Here is a 25410-nt window from a genome sequence, read left to right on the forward strand (position 1 = left end):
GTATGTGTGTATAACTTTGTAACATTGTTTCAGGATGGCCAGTCCAGGACTATCCGGCAATTCCAGTTCACTGATTGGCCAGAGCAGGGTGTGCCAAAGACTGGGGAGGGATTTATTGATTTTATTGGCCAGGTGCACAAAACCAAGGAGCAGTTTGGCCAGGATGGACCAATTACTGTTCACTGCAGGTGTGTGTGTGTGTTTTTTTTTTGTTTTGTTTTGTTTTTTTACATTTGTAGCTGTACACGTCAGTGTAAGTTTTGTATGGATTGACTTGTAAACACTTGTATTCTGCAGTGCCGGCGTGGGTCGTACAGGAGTGTTCATCACTCTGAGTATCGTTTTGGAGAGGATGAGATATGAGGGAGTGGTGGATCTGTTCCAAACCATCAAAACCCTGCGCACTCAGAGGCCAGCCATGGTACAGACCGAGGTAAGGAGAGCAAGACTCTGTGAAAGATAACTTTCTAAACCAGAAATACCTTTATGTGGTCAACTCTGGAATTATTTTATAAAAGTTAACAATTTGTACTTTTAATGAAAACATACATTGTGTTGTCAGTAGGTGCGTTTACATTGTAATCTGTTTAAAAGTCCAATCCGAATAGAAATGCTCCATGTAAACACCTCAATTGGAATAAAAAATGCCCAAACCGAATGAAATTGCAATCGGTTTGAGGGGGTGATTTCGAAAGCTTCCTCTTCACCTGGTATCAGATCTTGTATCGGCCCATTCATCATTCCCTTGCAAAAGATATTCCGCACTTGTACAAAACAACCGCGACACACATAATCAGGGGAATCGGATTTCTGACCGTCATTTCTTCTGAGGCCATAAATCCCTCTACCAGTCCACACAAACGTGTAAATGACCGGCAAGTTTAGTTTCCAGGTCACTAAATTCCAGCAATACAATCTGCTCCCACTAGTTTTTACTACCGGCCTCCATAGAGGGGTGGTATTGAGACGCTCCTTAGAGACGCACCACCACCAAAAAGCTCAGCTTCCTGCATCCGTCTTTTCCTCATACCTTCCAGCAGTAGCATTCCTACAAATTTATGCTGTTTCTTGTTTAAGAGCTACACTTTACATAAAAATAGCACGCATAAGAAATAATGGAACTCCATGTTGACAGGGATAAAAGGTGGCAAACAGGACAGAGGCTAATGTGCGCATGTCACAGGGTCATTCCGATTGAAAGCACCGGCACATGTAAACACCATATTGGATTACATAATGTCTCGTAAACTGTTTACCGAATTTTTTAATCGGAATGATTTTAATGACGAAAATGTGTTCGTGTAAAAGTGGCTAGTGAGGATGAAACACACGGAGCAGTGGAGTTTTATTTAAATACAAGTTTTGCCTATTTGGTGAAGCCTCTGCTGAGACTAATAGCACAGTTCCTTCTTTCTGTGACATACAAATTAAATGTGTGTGTGTGTGTGTGTGTGTGTGTGTGTGTGTGTGTGTGTGTGTGTGTGTGTGTGTGTGTGTGTGTGTGTGTGTGTGTGTGTGTGTTTACAGGACCAGTATCAGCTGTGCTACCGTGCAGCCCTTGAGTACCTTGGCAGCTTCGATCACTATGCAACATAACTGCTCATCTGAAAACCTCCGGAAATCCCTGAAACGCCCCTCAGGAGAGCAGGCGGATCATTCTGAGCTACAATACACACTCCACTGATTCAGTTTAGGGGTTCAAAGCGAGTAAGAGAGAGAAGGTGAGATAGGGAGTGAGGGAAAGGAAAGGGAAAATGTGAATGGCAAGCAGGGTGCTAACAATTCCTTCTAGTCCTGCATCCATTCCTCTTTCTAAACACAAAAGTGCCGCTCTGGTGTCAATATTACTATAAAACATGTTATAGCGTAATAATATCTCTGAATCCTGCTGAGATTGAAAATCTTACTAATGTTTTTTGTTTTTTTTAATCCTTGTTGTCATATTAATCATCATAATTATTATTAATTATTATCATGACCATACAATATACAACTCAACTATGTAATTGTTGTCATTTATACTGGTATCTGTAATGGGTCTATTTTATTCTTATTTTTTATCCTTTTTTTATATTTACATATTTTAAAATAATCTTGATTTATTATTTAAAGTTCTTATCACCACATGGTCGTAAATGTTTAGTACATAGGCGTGTATTTTAACACGGCCCGAACACACTGAGCTGCTGATCATTTCTTTGTTTCTATCATTGTTATGTTAATGAGACTGAGATTATTCAGCAGGGGAGAGGGTACGAACCTTTACTTCTGGCACCTTTTTAGAACAAAATTATGTGAGTTCATCACGATATTAAATGATGTGAATCCAGAGTCAGTGAACAGTGATACCCGAGATCTGGGAATGATGAAGAGTGTATAAACTGCGAGTTTGCAGGGATCTAGGCAAAAAGAAGGAAAGAAATAAAGGATCAGACATGTACCAGGAATTTTCCTCTTGTTTTAAAGGTTGAGTCAGCGATTTTTAAAGTCGAAACACTTCAATGAAGCCCTTCTCACATTCAAGCAGTTGCCTATAAGATACTTGGAGGGAATGCATAGCAGATGTGCTGTTTGTTTGGAAGTTTCACAACAGGTAGTGTTAGCTATCTGTTGAGGATCCATTTACACAAAGCTGTGGCCGATCGAGCAGAAATCCATATAGGCAGGAAAAACTTTAAAACACAATTGGTCATAAAATATCTAAAACAGTGTCTCAGACAAGATCAACAAGGACAAACAATGCTGTAAACACAAAAAGTTGTACAAAACTTCTGTATGAGTAAATGTCCATCATGTTTTTTTTTTTATATATATGCTAAAAAGAACTGAACGTAATCCGGAAATGACTGTTAGCGGTTGCACTAGTATTGCAGTGAGCACAAGCCTCCGCTGGGAATAAAATATCCTTGTTACGTTAACGTTTTTCAAAAATCGCTGACAGAACCTTTGGAAAAAAAAAAACTGTTCAAATGAACCAAGATAACGACATGGCTTCTTAACACAGTATCATAATTGAGATGGACAGGTCTATCGTGATGTTTTCAATACATACATGCCACACACACACAAGACCACAGAGCACAGTAATACAAAACATAAAAGTACACCACAATGAATCCAACACATAATAAAAAAGCGTAATACAGCAGGACATGACTCTGTTCCGTATGTCTTAGAGTGTGCAAAATATTAGCAGGGTAATCCAATGTTTCATACTGTGCTGTTATCAGCATAATTTCATGGTTGATTTGAAGCCGCAGCATGGAACCGTTTTGCCGATTCTACTGCTCCTGAAGTCCCTACACGTGGTATTTTCACCTACCGTAATCATCACACGATCGTATGTCACTGTGGCTCGAAAGGACAATATCACAACATAACCAAGAAGAATCACCGGTTTAAAGAATCTCAAGCGCTTCCCTTCTCTGAAGTGAGGTGGATTCAAACACACTGGACCCGCTCAGCGTTTGAGTCAAGATGCGAGAGGCTGCAATCGCTCTGTTGGACATGCCGTTTGTTTTCTATTTGTTAATAAAAACAGAAGAGAAAGAGAGGAAATATGTTCCAAATACCTTGATGTTAATAAAGTTGAATAATTGGGTTTTGTATATTTGATGGTTTTGTCTCTTCTTGTGACTGGGTGGTGTAGTGTTTAAAAAAAAGAAAAAGAAAACACACCTCATTACCCCAACAACACAAACGCACTTACTTGTTCCCCATATTGCCAGGGGAACAGATGGTGTGTGTGAGTGTATTTGGCAGTCAGCTGGTGCCCCTCAGCCCAGGCCTGTGTCATCAGAGTGTGTGTGTGTGTGTGTGTGTGTGTGTGAATATCTGTTCTAAAGATTCCTTGAGACAGCATTTTACTGTCCAGAAGAATTCCTGTGTACTTTCTTTATCCTTTGCTTTTACAGACATCCTGAGTTGTAGCCATAAAACTTAACATTCACTACAGTTGTTTCTCAAATTATGTAACTACTATATGAAATATTTCTTATATTTGCCAGTCCATCTTATATTTTCTGACAAACAGATGAACAAACCAATAATAACCAGAGAGTAGGCAGTTTAAAGCGCACACTTCCTCCTCAGTTTGTTTAGCAGATAGCATGGCTGAGGACCGAGGTGGCAAAAGTATACACATCTTCACTTGAATAGAAGTACAGATACTCATGTTTTAAAATACTCTGGTCAAAGTTGAATAACTGACTATACTTTTTACTCAAGTTAAAGTAACAAAGTTTGGACTTAAGTGAAAAGTAGTCGTTACTACGACCTGTTTAGTGTCACGCTGGTAAATGGACCTTAAGTCATATTAAAGTGTGATTAATCACATGATTGTCATGACTGAAGTCACGATTAATCACAAATTAATTGCACAATTTTATTCGTTCTAAATGTACCCTAAATTAATACTTTCCAGTTTTTTTATACTCTATTTAACATGAAAAAATGTCCATGATTTATGCAAATGTATATTTATTATTCATGAAACCAGACTCAACATGGAGCATGAAGACAAAATATTGTTGTAAACGTTTTAAAGTAATTATGGTGTTAAATTACGTCAATTATCCGGACACCAAACGGAACCTTTGCTATGTTTCTACACGGACTGTTAATGAGGTGATAACGGAGAAACTGTACCTCATAACTTTCATATGGATTACATAATCAAAGAATATTTTTTATTTGCTTTAAGAATGTTGATAGAGAAGTATAGAGAGGGTCAGAAGCAGTTCCATTGTGTGTATGAGGAAGTCAGGTGTGTCAGGGAAGTATGTGAGGGTGGTGCAGGACATGTATGAGGACAGTGTGACAGCAGTGAAGTGTGCAGTAGGAAAGTCAGACTGGTTCAGGGTGGAGGTTAGACTGCATCAAGGATCGGCTCTGAGCCCTTTCCTGTTTGCAGTGGTGATGGACAGGTTGATTGATGAGGTCAGACAGGAGTCTCCGTGGACTATGATGCTTGTGGATAATATATATATATTTTTGTGAGAGTAGGGAGCAGGTTGAGAAGAGCCTGGAGAGGTGGAGGTATGCGCTGGAGAGAAGGGGATTGAAAGTCAGTAGGAGTAAGACAGAGTACAAGTGTGTAAATAATAAGTGTGTGGTAAGGCAGTGGAGTGGTGCGGTTGCAGGGAGAAGAGGTGGAGAAGGTGGTGGAGTTCAGGTACCTGGGATCAACAGTGTAAAGTAATAGAGAGTGTTTTAGGGAAGTGATGAAAAGAGAGCAGGCAGGGTGGAGTGGGTGGAGAAGAGTGGCAGGAGTGATTTGTGATAGGAGTATCTGCAAGAGCGAAAGGGAAAGTTTATAGGACTGTGGTGAGACCTGCGATGTTGTATGGTTTAGAAACAGTGTCATGGAGTAAAAGACAGGAGGTGGAGCTGGAGGTAGCAGAGCTGAAGATGCTGAGGTTTTTATTGGGAGTGACGAGGATGGACAGAATTAGAAATGAGTTTATTAGAAGAACGGTGCATGTAGGTCGTATTGGAGACAAGGTGAGGGAGGCGAGATTGGGATAGTTTGCACATGTGGGTAAATCAGGTAGTGGTGAAGATGGAGCCACCAGGAAGGAGGAAAAGAGGAAGGCCAAAGAGGAGGTTCATGGATGTGGTGAGGGAAGACATGCAGGTAGTTGGTGTGAAAGAGGCAGACGTAGAGGACAGGGGGGTATGGAGACGGTTGATCCGCTGTGGCGACCCCTAATGGGAGCAGCCCAAAGAAGAAGAATCAGAAATATTTTCGATGTGAATTTGTTTATTTAAAAGTAGACTTTTCTGTTTTGTTATGAGTGTGTACAAATAAAAGTAGACCCCTTACAGATTCGAATGACTTATTGCTTTTATCTGTATGATCAAAAAGGATGAGTAATTAAAATTTGTTTTTGCATTATGATTTTTAAAAAATGCCACAAAACTCGTGAGCACGTCAAATTGTCGGATTTGTGCATCATGACGGATTTTGGTGCTGGTTCGAGACTTCGCACATCAGTAAAACAAATGTTTATTGATTAAAACAAAAATTACGGGTTTATTTTTTTATATCTGAGTAAAGAAAGGACGTCTGGAATAAATGTGTGTTGTGCTGAAGAAGGTTTAAATTTCGTGCCTCTTAAATTTATTTATTTATATTTATTATAAAAAATGGTCAAACAGAAATGCATGCTGCATTCATCACCTTTAATAAAACCAGTGCCGTTAAAATGAACTTGCATTTTGACAGCCTTAATTAATATGTGGCTGAACATCCACCATATAGAACACAAGCAGAGAAAAGCTGATGATGATGATCAGGTGATCAAGAATGTCTCTGTTCTCAGTCATGTTTACATCACTGACTTCCTCTGTCTCATCCACATTAACCCCATTCTTCTTGTTGCCTCTTGTTACCACACCTGTGGTGTGTGAGAGCCAGGAAATTATACCCCATTGGTAGATTGAAAATGACAGGATATCGGTTGATGGGATGAAAACGGCACGCAATGAGAAGAAAGAATATTGACATTTCACCAAATAGATTAAAACTGAAGTAACGAGTCTGGTTTGAAAATGTAAGAAGTAGAAAATTCATACATTTGTGTAAAAAAGTAATGACTGAGGGGAAAAAGTTGTCTGAAAAATAAATAGTGAAGTACTGATACCAGAAAAATCTACTTAGTAGATTCTATCTATCCACTAGTATTTGTACTTTGTTACTTCCCACCTCTGGCTGAGGACTTGCTTAAAAATGGTAGTGTATATGGTAATGTTGGATTTGGCATTGATATGGCACAAACAATTTGACTGTTTGCAAAGTGCAATGGCATGATTGTCAGTTGAAAGAAACAACAGATTTCTTTCAAAACCAAAGACTGCACACAAAATGTGCAAAAAAATTCAGGTGTAATTCAATTCACTTGTTTGTGTAGCATGTTTAACACTAGATATTTCCCAAAGCAGCTTAAATTTTAGTGTCATAAATTAGTCCCTATAAAATTATCCCTGATCTGGGTGACACCAAATGTCCATTCATTATAGTTCAATCATTGTTGAAGGCACTATACATGGGGAACAAAAAAAGTGGATCATGAAGCAGCCGGAAAAGAAATGTCAAATTTTTCTTACCATGTCACGCAAAGGTTACTCTCTTCTGAATACATATGAATACACATCACCTGTGTGCTGCATATGATTTTTATTTAAAAATATAAATAAATAAATATAAAAGACGTTTTATTAAAACCATTAACGCAACACATCTATTTTCGACGTCCTTTCTTTACTCAGATATGAAAAAAACTCCACCAAAAAAAACCTTTTGATCATTAAACATTAGTTTTTGCTGATGTGCCAAGTTGCCATAATTACTTTAAAACATTTACAAGTATATTTTGTCTTCATGCTTTATATTTGGTATGGGTTCACTAATAATAAACATAGATTTGCATAAAGCATCGATATTCAACCCGGTCTCACGGCATTTCGTGATATAGTCACGAAAATTGAATCTATTGATTCGTGTTGATGGACACGAATTTCCCTCTTTTTTCGTGTCACTCAGCAGGACTTCCATCTAATGCATTTTAATAGGAAATGTGCCTCCGCCACATTTTTCTTTTTGCCACTGGGCACCACAGACACTATTGTTTTTTTTTCTCATTTGTTATTAATTTTTAAGCACTATTACTTAATAATGAGGAGGTTTTATTCTTGTTATTATTGCTTTAGATTCGATAAGTTAATACGTTTTACTCGTTATTATAAACCATCCTTAGTTCCTTCCAGTCAAAATATAGTAACTATATTCTCCCGGGTAATTAATGAGACTGCAGATTTGTGCTAAATACTGCAGTACCTACCATGAGCCTTATCAACCATTACAATGGTAAAGACACCAGCTAAAACTACCTGAGGACCCGCCGCCGATTCTCTTCTCATCTTTTCTTAGCACATAAACACAAACGTGTGCATGATATTTCAACAATATGATGTTATGACTATAAGTTTTAATTGTTTCTGTTTTGATTGTGAAAAATAAAGATTTATTGTGGGATAGATTACATTCCCTGACTAGATCACTGAAAGTCATGAGACTGGGTTGCAATATTTGTCTATGCCCATGTTGATTAAAATAAATGATGATTAAAAATTTGCAAAGTATTAATTTAAGGTACATTTAGTACCCATAAAAATGTGATTAAGTTGCGATTAATCACGAGTTGACTCATTGCAATCATGTGATGAATCGCGAATAAAGATTTTAATTGAGTGACAGCCCTAGTTTTTTATATATAAGAAATTGGGATGAAATGTTGTGATAAAATTATTGAATAACAGTACATGCTAAAAATAAATCATCGCAATTAATTGATTAAACAATATTTTATTTAACTTTTACAAAGCCAACCTTTTTTCATAGATTTTTGAGAATTTATGAAAAACAAAGTTCCCTTTACTCAAATGTTTAGTTTCCAATACTTGCTTTTTTATATATACATTGAAGTTGAAATATACACCTGACATCTATTGGCCTGAAAAAAATGAATGTACATGCTATAAATAATCTCTGTTAATCTTTAGGGAAGATGTTGGACGATCACCTCAGTGTGTGTTTGTCAGGAAAAATGATTTAGGATGAGACAGACTTTTATTATTTGGCACCCACCGTACTTTAGCCTTGAAGCTCCACTGTGAAGCCAAAGAAACAAGCAGCAGACAGCAGTCACATCATAGCTGACTGATTACATTTGCTGATGATGCACCCTGGTGCACATCTTTCATTTTCACAATCATTCCAAGACTGGGTAGAGAAACTATTCTATGCCTTTCTTTTCCAACACAAGTTTTAATAACCTCTGGCTTTAAATAATTTCTTTTGTTTCTCAAACCATTTAACTTTCCTTGCCCTGAGCAGAACACAGCAGTCCCACTGAGTAATAGCAGTAATAAAGCACTAAAAATAACCCTTTTATTAGTTCAACAAGTTTATTCCAAAGTGCTGCTGCACTCTCTGATGGGTCAGAAAGTGTTCATTTTTTTTCTATATCGGCACTAATGTTGGCTGCAAAATAAATCACAGCCTTATATTCATGTGTTTATTCAATTATGTTATTGTTGCTATAGAAAGAAACCTATTCACATGGACTTGCATTATGAACAATCTCCATAATCTAAATCTATATTTCTATATAAGTTTAAAAATATTTATTTTGCATCTATGAGTGGAATTCTGCTTGGATGTTATTGGACACAAGAGTAATCAGAACAAATGACTATTTACAAATGGATTTAACATGCTTTTATTATTAATATTTTTTATTATTATTTTATTTTTTATTTTTTATTAACCACACACGAGAGCTTTAACTGCTTTAACTGATAACAGAAATCCATTTGGATAATGTCATGGATGTGTGTAATAATGCAATGGATGGGTTGCATTGCATTATTATTTTACATTTACAGTGTAGTGCATTCCCTGTCATCATATTTAAGCCATTTTATGTCATTACATTTTAGGCTTATAATATATTATTTTGAATGCATTTGGCAATGTATTTTTTCCTTTTTTTTTATTTTTACAATTGCGACATAGTCCTAATGTAAAATATTACAAATATCACATCATTTCATGTTGTACAAGATATAATAATAACAATAAACTATTTTCTCTCTTTATTAGTATCTCCCCAGATAACCCAGCCATTAGGGAGGCACAAGCCAGTGCACTCTTAGTGCCGGTCCCAAGCCCGGGTAAATGGGGAGGGTTGCGTTAGGAAGGGCATCCAGCGTAAAACATGTGCCAAATCAAATATGCGGATCACAAATGAGAATTTCATACCGGATCGGTCGAGGGCCGGGTTAACAACGACCGCCACAGGTATCGTTAGCCGACAGGGTACCGGTGGAATTTGGGCTACTGTTGGCCGAAGGAGGAGAAGGAGAGGAGGAAGACGTCTACAGAGACGGCAGGAAAAGGAGCAGTATAGGAGAGTGGAGGTTAGGGTTGGTACTTTAAATGTTGGTACTATAATGGGTAAAGGGAGAGAGATAGCTGATATGATGGAGAGGAGAAAGGTAGATGTGTTGTGTGTTCAGGAGACCAAGTGGAAAGGGAGTAAGGCCAGGAACATTGGAGGTGGGTTTAAACTGTTTTATCATGGTGTGGATGGGAAGAGAAATGGTGTAGGGGTGATTCTGAAGGAAGAGTACAGTAAGAGTGTAGTGGAGGTGAAGAGAGTTTCTGATAGGGTGATGATCGTGAAGGTTGGAAGTTGAAGGGATGATGATAAATGTCATCAGTGCCTATGCTCCACAAGTTGGCTGTGAGATGGAGGAGGAGGAAATATTCTGGAGTGAATTAGATGAAGTGGTAGATGGTGTACCTAGGAAAGAACGATTGGTGATTGGGGCAGACTTTAATGGGCATGTAGGTGAAGGGAACAGAAGGGATGAGAAGGTGATAAGCAGGTATGGTTTTAAGGAGAGGAATGTGGAAGGGCAGATGGTGGTAGTTTTTGCTAAAAGGATGGAAATGTCAGTGGTGAACACTTATTTTAAGAAGAAGGAGGATCATAGGGTGACATATAAGAGTGGAGGAAGGTGCACACAGGTGAACTATGTGCTATGCAGGAGATGCAACCTGAAGGAGATTGGAGACTGTAAGGTGTTGGCAGGGGACAGTGTAGCTAGACAGCATCGGATGGTGGTCTGTAGGATGGTTTTGGAGGCGAAGAAGAAGAGGAGGAGAGTAAAGACTGAAAGAAGAATAAGATGGTGGAAACTGAAGGAGGAAGAGTGTAGTGTGAGGTTCAGGGAAGAGGTCAGACAGAGGCTCAGTGGTGTTAAGGAGGTGTTGGATGATTGGGCAACTACTGCAGGAGTGATGAGGGAGGCAGCTAGAAAAGTACTTGGTGTACCATCTAGAAATAGAAAGCAAGACAAGGAGACGTGGTGGTGGAATGAGGAAGTGCAGGAGAGCATAAGGAGAAAGAGGTTGGCAAAACAGGAGTGGGATAGACAGAGTGATGAGAAAAGTAGGCAGGAGTACAAGGAGATGCGGCAGCAGGTAAAGAGGGATGTGGCGAAAGCCAAGGAAAAGGCATATGAGGAGCTGTATGAGAGGTTGGACACTAAGGAAGGAGAAAAGGATTTATACCGATTGGCCAGGCAGAGGGATCGAGCTGGAAAGGATGTGCTGCAAGTTAAAGCAGTTAAGGATGGAAATGGAAATGTGTTGACTAGTGAGGAGAGTGTGTTAAGAAGGTGGAGGGAGTATTTTGAGCAGCTGATGAATGAGGAAAATCAGAGAGAGAGAAGGTTGGATGATGTGGAGTTGGTGAAGCAGGATGTAGATAGGATTAGTAAGGAGGAAGTGAGAGCAGCGATTAAGAGGATGAAGAGTGGAAAGTCGGTTGGACCAGATAACATACCGGTAGAAGCGTGGAGATGTTTAGGAGAGATGGCAGTGGAGTTTTTAACCAGATTGTTTAACAGGATTTTGGAAGGTGAGAAGATGCCTGAGGAATGGAGAAGAAGTGTGCTGGTACCGATCTTTAAGCATAAAGGAGATGTGCAGTCTTGCAGTAACTACAGGGGAATTAAGTTGATCAGTCACACCATGAAGTTATGGGAAAGAGTAGTGGAAGCCAGGCTGAGAGAAGAGGTGACCATCTGTGAGCAACAGTTTCATGCCGAGGAAGAGCACCACAGATGCCTTATTTGCTTTGAGAATGTTGATGGAGAAGTATAGAGAAGGACAGAAGGAATTGCATTGTGTATTTGTGGATTTAGAGAAGGCGTATGACAGGGTGCCAAGAGAGGAGTTGTGGTATTGTATGAGGAAGTCAGGTGTGTCAGAGAAGTATGTGAGGGTGGTGCAGGACATGTATGAGGACAGTGTGACGGCAGTGAAGTGTGCAGTAGGAATGACAGACTGGTTCAGGGTGAAGGTTGGACTGCATCAAGGATCAGCCCTGAGCCCTTTCCTGTTTGCAGTGGTGATGGACAGGTTGACGGACGAGGTCAGACAGGTGTCTCCCTGGACTACGATGTTTGCGGATGATATTGTGATTTGTTGTGAGAGTAGGGAGCAGATTGAGATGGTTTGGACATGTGCAGAGGAGGGACATGAATTATATTGGTAGAAGAATGCTGAGGATGGAGCCACCAGGTAGGAGGAAAAAGGAAGGCCAAGGAGGAGGTTCATGGATGTGGTTAGGGAAGACATGCAGGTAGTTGGTGTAAAAGAGGCAGATGTAGAGGACAGGGTGGTATGGAGACAGATGATCCGCTGTGGCGACCCCTAATGGGAGCAGCCGAAAGAAGAAGAAGAAGAAGATTAGTATCTCCCCAGTTACAATGAGACCTCAAGGAAAGCTTCAATCATCATTTGTTCAGCTCATTGCTCTCGGGGAAGTGGTAGTTTAAGGATTAAGGGTCGATGGATTAGGCACCAGCACTGCCACGGCTGGGCCCTTGACCCTCTCTCCTCCAGATGTGCTGCCCTATGCTCTGATAGCAGCTTCGAAATGACCTGGGATATAGGAAGAAAGAATTTCACTGTCTATAATGTGTGAAAAATACAAAAAGCAGGTTTTTTCCTGTCTTCTGATTCATTTGGATAATAGTGGATGATTGATGATGATGATGATGAAGTAGAATAAGGCTGCAACTAGATCTAAGGCTTTTTAACTGACCAATCACAGCGCAGAGAATAGGATGTGGGCGTATCCGTGCAGTAGAAGCGGTGGAGAGGCAAAACAACACAGCGCTGGGAAAGCATAAGGGAACGCCTTCTTCCATCGCTGTAAACAAGTGTACAGTGCGCATGCGCGTTCTGTGTGTCACAATAATGGAGGACTATCTTTTCCAAGCGCTGTGAATTAAAGCGCGGGCGCCGAGTTCACTGTGGAGAATTGGGATTAAGCGACGTGCAGCGAAGGCTCCAACACGCGTAAGAGCATGCGCACTTTTTCCCCTTTCGAAGAAAGTTTTAGTTGTGTCACACGAGTGTAAGAGCTAGCGCAAACACGGACACTGCACTGTTTTGCTAGCGAGGCTATAACTAGCATTGTAGTAGTGCTATTTTCTCTCGCAAATGTCCAGGTTGGGGGGTAAAAACTCAGGTTACAAGTTGTTTAACTCTCGCTACAGGGAATCTTACACCACCCAAGTATGATAATGTCACTGCTTATCAGTTACTAGCTCATTGCTTTCTCAGTGCTTAAAGTTTTGTTGATCAACTCCGGGTGCTAACCATCATGAATTTATCCGGGAATTAAAACTTCGTTTTGATTGACTTACAATGCGACCAATCAGAGGCATCGAAGTCGAGCGTTAACCGGGATTTTGTCCAATCACAATTAAGGGGCGGGGCCTATTCGGCTCAGCGATGGCGTCGTTAGCGCGCATGCTAGCTACTTTTCCTTGACATCGAAATGACAGCGTTTTTTTTAGAGCTGGAATTAAACGGCGGATTGTATCCATGTATTTCAGCACTTTTCATTTCGTTGTCGTTGCAAGTTTGTCTAATTAATTTGAGTTTTAGATAACTTTTTATATTCTACTTATAGACTTACGTCACTCAGTTGGGTTCAGGTTAGAGAGAGAACCAGATAAGCAGAGAAGCTCCATGTAAATATACCATAAAGTTCATAATAAATAATAATAACTCCAGTTAAAGTCTAACAGGTGAATGTATATTTGAGCAAAATTGAAAAAAGAAACTTATTCTTGACACAACTTGAATACACACTGAGTATTATAATGTTGTACTTAATGCTGTAGCAGGACAAGATTTATTTTAGTGCCAAAATGTAAATAAAAAAAAAGTCCAAAATTGTTTGGTAAATATAGTCATTACATCCTGTTGTGTAATTCAGGTTATTTATAATGTGTTTTAAGAAATACGTTTTCAATATTAACAGTAGGTGTAGGACTACACTTGAAAATAATTCACAGATACAAATGTTTGCTTTCAGGAGCAGAATGGCCTCCAACTCAGTGGCTCAGACTCCTGGGTCGAAGATCATGACCTTCCACCCGACCAAAGAGGAATTCAAGGACTTCAGCCGCTACATTGCTTATATGGAGTGTAACGGAGCGCACTTGGCTGGCATGGCGAAGGTTAGTGACGCTCCGAGCTCTAGTGACACCGTGTGCTTTTTTTCCCCCAAATTACGTCTAGGAGACCATGAACCCACACACACGCACCATATATTCCAAGCAGCCATAACATTTTAACATTATATCCGGGGAAGTGTATAACACTGATTATCTCTTTATTATGGCAAGTGAACATTTTGTCCTTAAAGTTGATGTGTTAGAAGCAGAAAAAATAGACAAGCTGAGAGTTTGAAAAGGGCCAAATTGGGATGTCTAGACATCAGAGCATCTCCAAAACTGCAGCTCTTGTGGGATGTTCCCATCTGCAGCAGTCAGTATCTATCAAAAGTGGTCCAAGGAAGGAACAGTGGTGAACCAGTGACAGAGTCATGAGCGGCCAATTCTCATTGATTCATGAAGTTGTTAATGTTTGATAGGTCAGGACTGTTTTGGTGGAAAAGGGGACCAACACAATATTAGGCAGGTGGTCATAATGTTATGCCTGGTCTGTGTGCAAGCACAATTACAAGTGCTATCTGTACTTCAGAGAAACCAAGTTCTGGTTCAGTCCTAATTTTTCTCACATCCATTAGTCTGGTTACACTTAAGTAAGATGATCTTTTTTTCTCACAAACACTTTTATTATACAAGCACAATTACAAGTGCAAAACCATGTGATTTTGCACTTGGCAGTAGTGATATGGCTATATATGGATATCTATATTAGCAGCTGTACTACAAGTAGCTTAAATTTTTACATTTCTAGATGCTATTCCTTGTTAAAGAAATGAGTTATATGTCACATTAACAGACTTGAAAGAGCTTTACACACTGGTTGTGTAATTTTACATGCAATGACATTTTTGAATGAGCACATTATCCACTGGCCCAAAAGTTTGTTATAAAAATACATTTGATTGGGAGGATTACATGATTATGAACATGTATTTGTAGCCCATAATTACAGGCTTGTAGTTATATATTGGTCATAATACCACACATAAACTGTAGCCTATGCTGCTAAACAGGCTGTGTAACTGCTGTTGAAAAATTCTTTGCAGTCTATTCAACGTTTGTTTTTAATGTTCCTCGTGAATTCCGCACATTCACAGCCACGTAAAAAGTGCACGGACAGATTGTTGTTTCTGTCACAGGTGGTGCCCCCTAAGGACTGGAAGCCTCGACGCACATACGATGACATTGATGACCTGGTCATTCCTGCTCCTATTCAGCAAGTGGTGACTGGTCAATCCGGGCTTTTCACGCAGTACAACATCCAGAAGAAGCCCATGACTGTCCGCGAGTTCCGCAAAATCGCCAACACTGACAGGTGAAAAAATTTCATTGGACCCCCAATTTTTATTTTATTTGTATTTTTTTAAGCTCAGTTATTTGAGTGGAACAGTTTCTATTTGTCTCAAATATTTCTGCCACAAAGTCATTATTTATCTAATTTTTAATCACACAGTGGTTATTCATCAAAGAAAGGTGTTTTTTATTTCTTTTTATAAAAAACTTTGCTACAATATTTATTTTATTACAAAAAGTTTAAAAGGTGGCGTCATTTTTAAATGAGGATGTGGAAGAGGGATGTGGAAGAGTACATTTGCCTGGCATTTTTAAATGACGCCACCTCTAATACACATTGTAATATGCCTTTTTTAGGAATATTCTGTTCTAGCAGGCCGTTGTTCACTGACGCTTATGTTGCAGGTTCTGTAGCCCCCGGTATGCAGATTTCGATGAGCTAGAGAGGAAGTACTGGAAGAATCTTACATTTAATCCTCCACTGTATGGCACAGACATCAATGGAACGCTTTACGATCCAGTGAGTGACCAGTCTTTTATATCAGCTTTTTACAGGCTACTTGTGTATGTGTGTAATTTGAAATTGGGAAAAGGAAATGAGCAACATTTGCCCTCAGAACATGCTTTTCTTCATGAACAAAAAATAAAATTTCACCAACTTACAATGAACAAGACAGTTACTTTGCTATATTTTATTTTAGTGTTTGTTTTATAATTTACGAGTAAACATGTGACTTGAGTGTGACACCTCATGACCTTGTAATCGTAGGTATGGGTTACATGTGTCCTTGTCTGCAGGCTCAGTGTGGTTTGGAGACAATAAATAAAACAAAACGTAATATAACATAAATTTATGTATAATATGAAATAGATTCATGAAGCACTAGCTCCCTATTGGCATATGAATGATTTTACAATTCATTGCAGGATGTAAATGAGTGGAACATCGGGCATTTGAACACTATTCTGGACACAGTGGAGAAAGAAAGTGGCATCAGGATTAAAGGGGTAAATACACCATATCTGTACTTTGGGATGTGGAAGAGTACATTTGCCTGGCACACCGAGGACATGGATCTCTACAGTATCAACTATCTGCACTTTGGAGAACCCAAGTCCTGGTACAGTTCTAATTTCCTCACATCCAATAGTCTGAGTGCACTACAGTGTACTATTATACAAGCACAATTACGAATTCAAAACCATGTGTTTTTTTTAGTTGACTGAAAGCTGTTGTGATTATGTGACATAGTGACTTATAATTTTGTGTGAATTGGACATACAGAAATATTCCACATTTCAGTAATTTCTTAATAATTCATTTTCTTATTTCGTCAATGAGCCCTTAGATTGTGAGGTCATTGTCACATAAAAAAAAAAAAGATAGTCTTTCTCTCTTTCCCTCAACTTGATTTCAAGTAGCAATGTCATGGTGCTATTATTAAATATATATTTTATTTGTTGTGAAGGACAATTTGAAAAGGACACTTTATTTATTTTTTATTTACATTGTGAGCTGATGTCCTTAGCCATTAAGAACCCAAACATTTTGTGGCAAATATTTTACATATTTGATCAAATGCTGTGAATACTGTCGTTGAAATTTGATTACTTTGATAGAACAGAATGATAACCACAATCATAAACCTGTGTGATGTGTTCCTAGAGCTCTTTTAATCATTGCATTTAAACTACTGCCTACTAACTATCTTACTGCATTCACCTGTGCAGGTACGTTGTGCCTCCAGAACATGGAAAGCGATTAGAGCGTCTAGCTAAAGGTAGGAAAAAATACATATTTCTGTATTTACCACTGCTGAAGTAATACAAATATTTGTCTATATATTGGAGCAAATTTGTTAAATGTATGATTTCCATATTTATTTTTGGTTGTGTCTCATAAGAACTGATTCACTGTTAAAGGAGTATTTTACACTAAAGAAAAATCCAAAACGCAATCGGACAATGTGTTTTTTTTTTTATTTTATTTTTTCCTTCAATGTTAAAAAAGATAAAGGACTAATGATACAGGACTAATCCCCATTAGACCTCCAATTATGAATCTGCTGCTTGTTTGAAGGTGAATTTGGTTATGACGGAGACTATATCCAACATATTTTAGCTTGCACAAAGAGGAATAAATTAGTATTTGAGAAGGAAGAACTCTGCACAGTTGTAATGTATTGATTTAGGCATACCATTTATACAAACACTAAAAGACTGTCCATTTAATTGTCCGTCTTCTTTGTTAGTATCATAGCTCCAAAACTAAAGAAACAAGCCTGAGGGACCAAATATTTGGGTTAAAGAAAACAGTGAATACATTTGATTTCTTTGTTTACTTCTTCCATGAATCCCAGGACTTGTTGTGTCTTGCAGTTGAGAAACTGTTCAGGCATACTGATTGTTTATCACGATTGTGTTTGCAGGCTTTTTTCCTGGAAGCGCCCAAAGTTGTGAAGCCTTCTTACGACACAAAATGACATTGATCTCTCCATCAATACTAAGAAAATATGGCATCCCTCTTGAGAAGGTTAGTTTGTGTGTAAGCTGCTTTAATTAACTTTCAGACTCTCACTGACTACCAACAACAGTAAGATTAGTTGCATTTTTGTATTAATTAATTCGACAAGACAAATGAATTGAAGAAACACAAGCCAGAAGTTGTAATTCCAGAAACGAACATTATTTACCCTTACACTCACTATACATGTTATAGATCTGAAAAGATGCAACATAGAAGGAGATGCATTTATGTGAATAATTTAAATATGTATTAACGATATATATATATATATATATATATATATATATATATATATATATATAATTTTTATTTTTATTTTGATTAATTAGTCATTAAGATAGCATTTTTAAACAAATTAAAATAATCTCAAAATGTTAGAGATAGCACAACTATCTACCATGATAGAATGATAAATAATATGGACAAAAGTATTTTAACACCCACAAAATTGGATGCACAAAGTTGTATAGGATGTCATTGGGTGTGCTAACATAACATTTTCCCTTCACTCGAGCTAGTAGACCCAAACCTTTAGAGTAAAAGATCTTAAGTGGCCTTCTATAGAGCTCTGACCTCAACCCTATTTAACAATTTTGGAATGAATTGAAACGATGAATGCCCCCCGGGCCTCCTCACCCTACACATCAGTACCTGACTTTACGAACATCCTTGTGGCTGAATGAGCACAAATCTCCACAAACACAATCCAAAATCTAGTGGAACATTTTCCCATAAGAATGGACATTATAACAACAGCAAATGGGGACTAAATGTGGACTAGGATGTTCAAAAAGCAAATAAAAATCTTATGGTAGTGTGTCTACAAACCTGTCCATATAGTGTACTGTAAACACACTTGCATGTAGCTGCCATGCACACAGAAAAACTGTCTTCCTTCAGAATGATTTCTGTGGTTGAGACTCAGGTGTTAAGTCTTATCTTTTGTTTTTGTCAGGTTGCACAGGAAGCAGGTCAGTTCATTGTGACTTTCCCCTATGCCTATCATGCTGGATTCAACCATGGATTCAACTGTGCAGAGTCAACAAACTTCGCCACTCAGCGCTGGATCGATTATGGCAAGCAGGCAGCATTAGTAAGTGTGAGGATGCGCTAATATTAAACATTTACACCTGCACCTGCACTCATCCTTCACTTTATTTGCTTAAACGTCCGATCACTGTTGCTATCTGCAGTTGTGATTAAAGAGTCACTTTTATTATTTCATCACAGTTTATTATTTTAGAATTGTGAGAAATGTGCGCATTTGCCAAGTTATCTGTGAGTCAGTGTATCCAAGTGTAGTTCTGAGAAAGGGACAGAGATAAGGGACAGTGTTTTGCCAACTATTCGGCCTTTTTCAAACAAAGTTTAACTGTTAGTGAGCAAGAAAATTACTGCAAAGGCAAAGAAAAAAAAATCCCTGAAATAGTGTTAATGGAGAAGGAACCAAAACTCAGCAGAGGAAGTCCATCCCACTGTGACTGGCACAATGAGCCAATATCAGACAGTTCAGAAATTCTAGTTCTTAATGAATATTATTTATTGTGTAATGATACGAATTTCAAAATATCAATTATAACTTTGAACTAGTGTGATTGCAACTGTTTAAATATTTACATTTTAGCATGAATTCCACACTTTTAAACCAGTTTACGCTTCCTACCAGTTTTATTGTGGATCCTTAAGCGATAAGGCAATAAGTTAGTAGTTGAAGGGGTTAAGCATACAACATTGTCAGCTGAAGGTGACGTAGAGAGAGCAGTGGTTTCATGGGGAATGTCTTTTCACGTCTTCAATAGATTTTGATCTGTAGCAAAGTACAATATATCATTTTACATACACACCGTTTTTCATACATACCGTTTCATATTTTGGTTCTTCAGGGGGCGAAAAGTACCTAAATATAATGGTGATTAGGATATAAATAAGATTATGAACTTGTGTTCATTTGTAATAGTTGAATTAAATGTAAGGTGGAATATCGAGCTCATAAAACAGGAGTGTTATATAACCACTGTGCACGCTTCTATTTTGCTTGTGCTTTTCAGCGTTTCCTCGTATTTGCACGAATCTGATTGCACATTGATTAAGCTGTGTAGCGAATATCATTACAGAGACAGTACCTTGGCAGGAGTGTGCAGTGGTGGTGTGCTATACTTAAAGTATTGATGTGCTTCGCAACACTGTAAACCACATTTGCTTTTGAACATTCACACCAAATGAACAGTTAGTAAGCAGTTGGGGCACTGTGTAAAATGTAAATAAAAACAGAATGCAATAATTAGCAAATCTCATTCATCCATATTCTATTCACAATACATAAACATGAAATGCTTAAACATTTTAGGGAAAAAATAAGGTAATTTTTTATTTGATGGCTGTAACAGGTCTCAAAAATGTTGGGACAGGGTCATGTTTTCCACTGTGTAGAATCACCACTTTTACTCCTAGAACTGAGGCATGTTGTCCCATATGAGTCTCATTCAGGATTCTGGCTGCTCAACAGTTCTGGCTATCCTTTGTTGTGTTTTTCGTTTCATGACACGCCAAATGTGCGTGTCATTTCAGCACTCAGACTCTTCGACTACAAAGTCATGCTTTGCAGTAGATGCAGTATGCAGTTAGCATTGTTTTGCCCAAATATGCAAGGCCTTCCCTGAAAATGAAGTTCTCTAGATGGAAGCATGTGTTGCTCTAAAAGCTGTATATGCCATTCAGCATTGACTGTGCATTTCCAAATGTGCAAGAAGCCCATTTCACAGGCGCTAATGGAATGTGGAAAAAGTGAAGCGTTGTAAACACTTTCTGGATACACTGTATAGGAGTGCATCCACAAAGTATTTGCAATGCTTCTCTTTTTCCACATTTTATGTAACAGCCTTATTACAAAATGGATTAAATTAATTATTTTCCTCCGAATTTTACAAACAATACCCCATAATGACAACATTAAAGAAGTGTGTTTAAAATATTTGCTAATTTATTAAAAATAGAAAAAGTACAAATAAAATCACATGTACTCAAGTATTCACAGGCTTTTCACATGAGACTCGAAAATTTTAACTCGGGTGTATCCTGTTTCCACTGATCATCCTTGAAATGTTTCTACAACTTGATTGGAGTCCATCTGTGGTAAATTCAGTTAATTGGGCACACACCTGTCTAAATAAAGGTCTCACAGTTAACAGTGCATGTCAGAGCACAAATCATGTCATGAAGTCCAAGGAATTGAGACAGGACTGTATGGAGGAACAGCTCTGGGGAAGGGTACAGAAAAGTTTCTGCAGCATTTAAGGTACCAATCAGCACAGTGGCTTCTATAATCTGTAAATTGAAGTTTGGAATCACCAGGACTCTTCCTAGAGCGGCCGCCTGTCCAACTGAGCAATCTGAGAGGAGAAGGGCCTCAGATGGTCCCTCTGAAAGATCATGAATAGGCTATGAATACTTATGTACATGTGATTTGTTTATTAATTATGTATTTTTTGAAAGCTATTTCAAACATGCTTCTTTCATGGTGTATTATTGGGTACTGTTTGTTAAATTTAATCTATTTTGGAATAAGACTGTAGCATAAATTGTGGAAAAAGTAAAGCGCTGTGAATACTTTCCGGCTGCACCGTACTATCAGAGGTGTTGCTTTTTGAACCGAGCACTAATAACAGGCCATATGATCCTTCTCCTCTTTAGTCCAGAGGACGTGGTTTACAATTTTTTTTGATTTAAACAGTTTTTTCACTTTGGCCCAAAGCTCAATTAAAATGTACTGAGACTGAGAGGATGACAGCGTTTCTGGATCATGTTCACACATGCCGCCTTCTTTGCATGATAGACATTTATACTGCATTTATGAATGACTTGGCAAACAGTTTTCACAGATAATCATTTCTGGAAGTGTTATTGAGCCCATGCTGTGATTTCCATTACAGAATTATTTTAAATGCAGTGCATCCTGAGGGCTTGAAAATCACAGACCTCCAATATTGATTTTTTTTCCCCCTTGTGCACTGAGATTTCTTCAGATTCTTTGCAACTTTTTATGATATTATGACTGTAAATGATGAGAGATCATCATTTTGCAAATTCAGAACATTATGAAATTGTTCTACACGCACAGATTGTTAAAGCTCTGCCCACCATAGACTGTGGGTATAAATTGTGTATCTTAGAGAGACAATCATCTTACTAACCTTTTGTCAATTGTCCCTTAATAAGTTGCAAAATCATTTCTTTCTTCTTTTTTTTTTTTTTTTCTTTTTTTTTTTTAAAGAAGTTTGTTGCCCCTGTCCCAACCTTTTTCAGACGTGTTGCAGCCATCAAATTAAAAAAGACTTATTTATTTATTTATTTATTTAAAATGGTACATTTCCTCAGTCTTAACATTCTAAACAAGTGATTTGCAAATCATTGCATTTCATTTTTATTTACATTTTGCAGTGTCCCAAATTCTTTGGAATAGGGATTGTTTTTTTATTTTATTTTATTATTTTTTTATCCCCCCCTGGGTTACAAGTACGCCTGGACACAAATTCTGCTTGGCTCTGGAGCATCAACTTGTGATCTCTGATAATTCAAAGTAGTTGCCAAATAATAGCCTAAATGAATAACTAAATGAGAAACCTGTGTTTAAAGTTCGAGAGATTAGAACTAAGTGGCTGTTTGCTATATAAAGTGACTGCTGGTGTTTGTTTTCTTCTTCCCTTTAACAGTGTTCATGCCGTAAAGACATGGTGAAGATCTCCATGGACGTGTTTGTGCGAAAGTTCCAGCCGGAGCGATATAAACTGTGGAAGGCGGGAAAGGACAGCGTGATAATTGACCACTCCAAACCCACACCAGAAGCAGCTGAGTTCCTGCAGGATGGAAAGGCATCGGGAGAAGTAGGGGAGCTCAGCAACAGCAGTCCTGCAGAAACCAAAGAAGAGAGGGAAAATGAAAGAGCAGATAAAAATAGAGGGGGGAGCAAGACAGAAGAGGGGGTAGCAGAAACAAACAAAGCAGTTACAAAGCGAGGAGACATAGTGATAGAAAATGCAGGTGCACAACAAAGAAAAACAGAAACACATGAGGGAAAAACCAATAGAGAAACAGAGAAGACACCAACTGAAACTGAGTCAGAAAAAATAGACATCGAGACAGAAACAACCAATAAAGAGAGAGTTGAAACAGAAAGACGAGAGTCAGAAATGGAAATACCAGATCAGGAGGCAGGGCTGATAGAAACAAGCACACCTAAGAAAGAAATAGAGGAAATGGAGATAAAGACAGAAAATGACAGCACAGAGAGCAGAGAGAAGGATAAGACTGATAGGGGAAAAGAAGAGACTTGTACAGCTGAGATGGAGACGGAAGAAATAAAGCAGTCAAAGACAATAACAGAGTCCACAAGGAGAGAAATGGAAAGGGGGAAAGAAAAGCTGGACAGCAGTGAGATGATGAAAAACATGGTTGAGGCAAATCGTGGAGAGTTGGAGACTGAAAAAGAGAATCTGTCAATGGCACAAGAGACAGACACATCAGCAGCAGTGATAGAAATACAGAAGAATGGAATGGACAGTGAAGAGACAGACAGATCTAACAAGGCAAAGATAAAAGAAGAGCAAGAGACAGGCGAAGTAGAGATGGCCAGTTCAGAGAGAGGGGAGATAGAGATTGAGACAGAGAGCAGAACAATGAAGAGCAAGACAATTAGTGGACAGATCGAGGGTGAAAAAGAGAAAACAAAGAGAGGAGAGATGGAAAGCAGGACCGAGAGTGAAGAGATAGTGGGTGAGAGAGGAGAGACAGGGAGAGGAGAGATGGAGCGCACGACAGAGAGTGGAGAGATAGTGGGTGAGAGAGGAGAGATGGAGAGCACGACAGAGAGTGGAGAGATAGTGGGTGAGAAAGAAGAGACAGGGAGAGGAGAGATGGAAAGCACGACAGAGAGTGGAGAGATAGTGGGTGAGAGAGGAGAGACAGGGAGAGGAGAGATGGAGAGCACGACGGTGCTGGAAAGAGAAATGCAGAGTGAAACTCTAGAGAATGAGACGGCCGAGACAGGGAAAAGAGAAATTGAGAGTAAGATGGGGAGTGAACAGATGGAGAGTGAGAATGGAGAGATGGGTGGAGGAGAAATGGAGAGTGAAACAGGAGAGATGGAGATCGGACAGGTGGAGAGTAAGACCAGAGAAACAGGGAGCGATCTACAAAGTGAGAACTTCAGTGGAAAAATGGGGCATGAAACAAAAAAGACAAGGAGAGAGGAAGTGATCAGTGATACAGAAGAGACGGGGGTAAGAGAGATCGAGAGTGAGACAAGAGAGGCAGATAGAACAATAATGGGGGACAAGAGAGAAGTAAATGCTGAGAGCCCAAAAAACAGGACAGAAGATGTGGAGAGTGAGACAGCAGATATATACAGAAGTAAAGGAGATATAGAGAGTGAGATAAGGGCAGGTGAAGTGGAGAATGAGACTGCAAGGGGAGAGGTGAAGAGTGAAACCATGAGTGAAGAGATCGCAAGCATTACAGAGAAAGAAAAGATGGAGAATGAGACAGGAGGGACAGGGAAGATGGAGAACATAAGAGGGCAGAGAGACATTGAGAGTGAGACAGGGAGAGGGCGGATAGAGAATATAACGGTGCAGGAAAATGTGGAAAGTGAGACAGGGAAAGAGGAGGTAGCGAATATAATAGTAAGGGAAGACATGGAGAGTGAGACAGGGAGAGACGATTTGGAGAAAATTACAGGGCAGGAAGAGATGGAGAGTGAGACAGAGGGAGAAGAGGTAAAGAACATAACAGTTAGGGAAGACATAAGGAAAACAAAGAGAGGGGAGTTGGAGAATCTAACAGGGCAGGAAGAGATGAAGAGTGAAACAGAGAGAGAGGAGGGGGAGAACATAGTGCAGGAAGAGATGAAGAGTGAAACAGAGAGAGAGGAGGGGGAGAACATAGTGCAGGAAGAGATGAAGAGTGAAACAGAGAGAGAGAAGGTAGAGAACATAGTGCAGGAAGAGATGAAGAGTGAAACAGAGAGAGAGGAGGTAAAGAACATAGTGCAGGAAGAGATGAAGAGTGAAACAGAGAGAGAGAAGGTAGAGAACATAGTGCAGGAAGAGATGAAGAGTGAAACAGAGAGAGAGGAGGTAAAGAACATAGTGCAGGAAGAGATGAAGAGTGAAACAGAGAGAGAGAAGGTAGAGAACATAGTGCAGGAAGAGATGAAGAGTGAAACAGAGAGAGAGGAGGTAAAGAACATAGTGCAGGAAGAGATGAAGAGTGAAACAGAGAGAGAGGAGGTAAAGAACATAGTGCAGGAAGAGATGAAGAGTGAAACAGAGAGAGAGGAGGTAAAGAACATAGTGCAGGAAGAGATGAAGAGTGAAACAGAGAGAGAGGAGGTAGAGAACATAGTGCAGGAAGAGATGAAGAGTAAAACAGAGAGAGAGAAGGTAGAGAACATAGTGCAGGAAGAGATGAAGAGTAAAACAGAGAGAGAGAAG

The 25410-nt window shown here is 38.9% G+C and overlaps 2 protein-coding genes across 25 annotated transcripts in view; both read left to right on the forward strand.

Annotated features, from left to right (window-relative positions):
- ptprfa (protein tyrosine phosphatase receptor type Fa) overlaps positions 1 to 3608 on the forward strand; it is a 216177-nt gene extending 212569 nt beyond the window's left edge. For all 17 annotated transcript variants that reach the window (XM_083568484.1, XM_083568478.1, XM_083568488.1 and 14 more), the window contains 3 exons: positions 34 to 188; positions 298 to 433; positions 1528 to 3608. In XM_083568484.1, coding sequence (XP_083424610.1) covers positions 34 to 188; positions 298 to 433; positions 1528 to 1596 — 360 coding nt within the window. In that variant the 3' untranslated portion in view covers positions 1597 to 3608. The remainder of the gene's footprint in view (positions 1 to 33; positions 189 to 297; positions 434 to 1527) is intronic.
- Positions 3609 to 12737: 9129 nt separating this feature from the next.
- Positions 12738 to 25410, forward strand: part of kdm4aa (lysine (K)-specific demethylase 4A-a) — a 38782-nt gene continuing 26109 nt past the window's right edge. For 6 of the 8 annotated variants that reach the window (XM_083568314.1, XM_083568315.1, XM_083568316.1 and 3 more), the window contains exons 1-9: positions 12773 to 12937; positions 13965 to 14109; positions 15243 to 15418; positions 15802 to 15916; positions 16324 to 16517; positions 17128 to 17177; positions 17826 to 17929; positions 18879 to 19022; positions 22633 to 25308. In XM_083568314.1, coding sequence (XP_083424440.1) covers positions 13972 to 14109; positions 15243 to 15418; positions 15802 to 15916; positions 16324 to 16517; positions 17128 to 17177; positions 17826 to 17929; positions 18879 to 19022; positions 22633 to 25308 — 3597 coding nt within the window. In that variant the 5' untranslated portion in view covers positions 12773 to 12937; positions 13965 to 13971. Of the gene's footprint in view, positions 12938 to 13964; positions 14110 to 15242; positions 15419 to 15801; positions 15917 to 16323; positions 16518 to 17127; positions 17178 to 17825; positions 17930 to 18878; positions 19023 to 22632; positions 25309 to 25410 lie in introns of all 8 variants that reach the window. The other 2 variants (XM_083568317.1, XM_083568319.1) reach the window with 2 other exon arrangements.

Source organism: Silurus aristotelis (assembly GCF_946808225.1).
Source record: "Silurus aristotelis genome assembly, chromosome: 2".
Taxonomy (NCBI): domain Eukaryota; kingdom Metazoa; phylum Chordata; class Actinopteri; order Siluriformes; family Siluridae; genus Silurus; species Silurus aristotelis.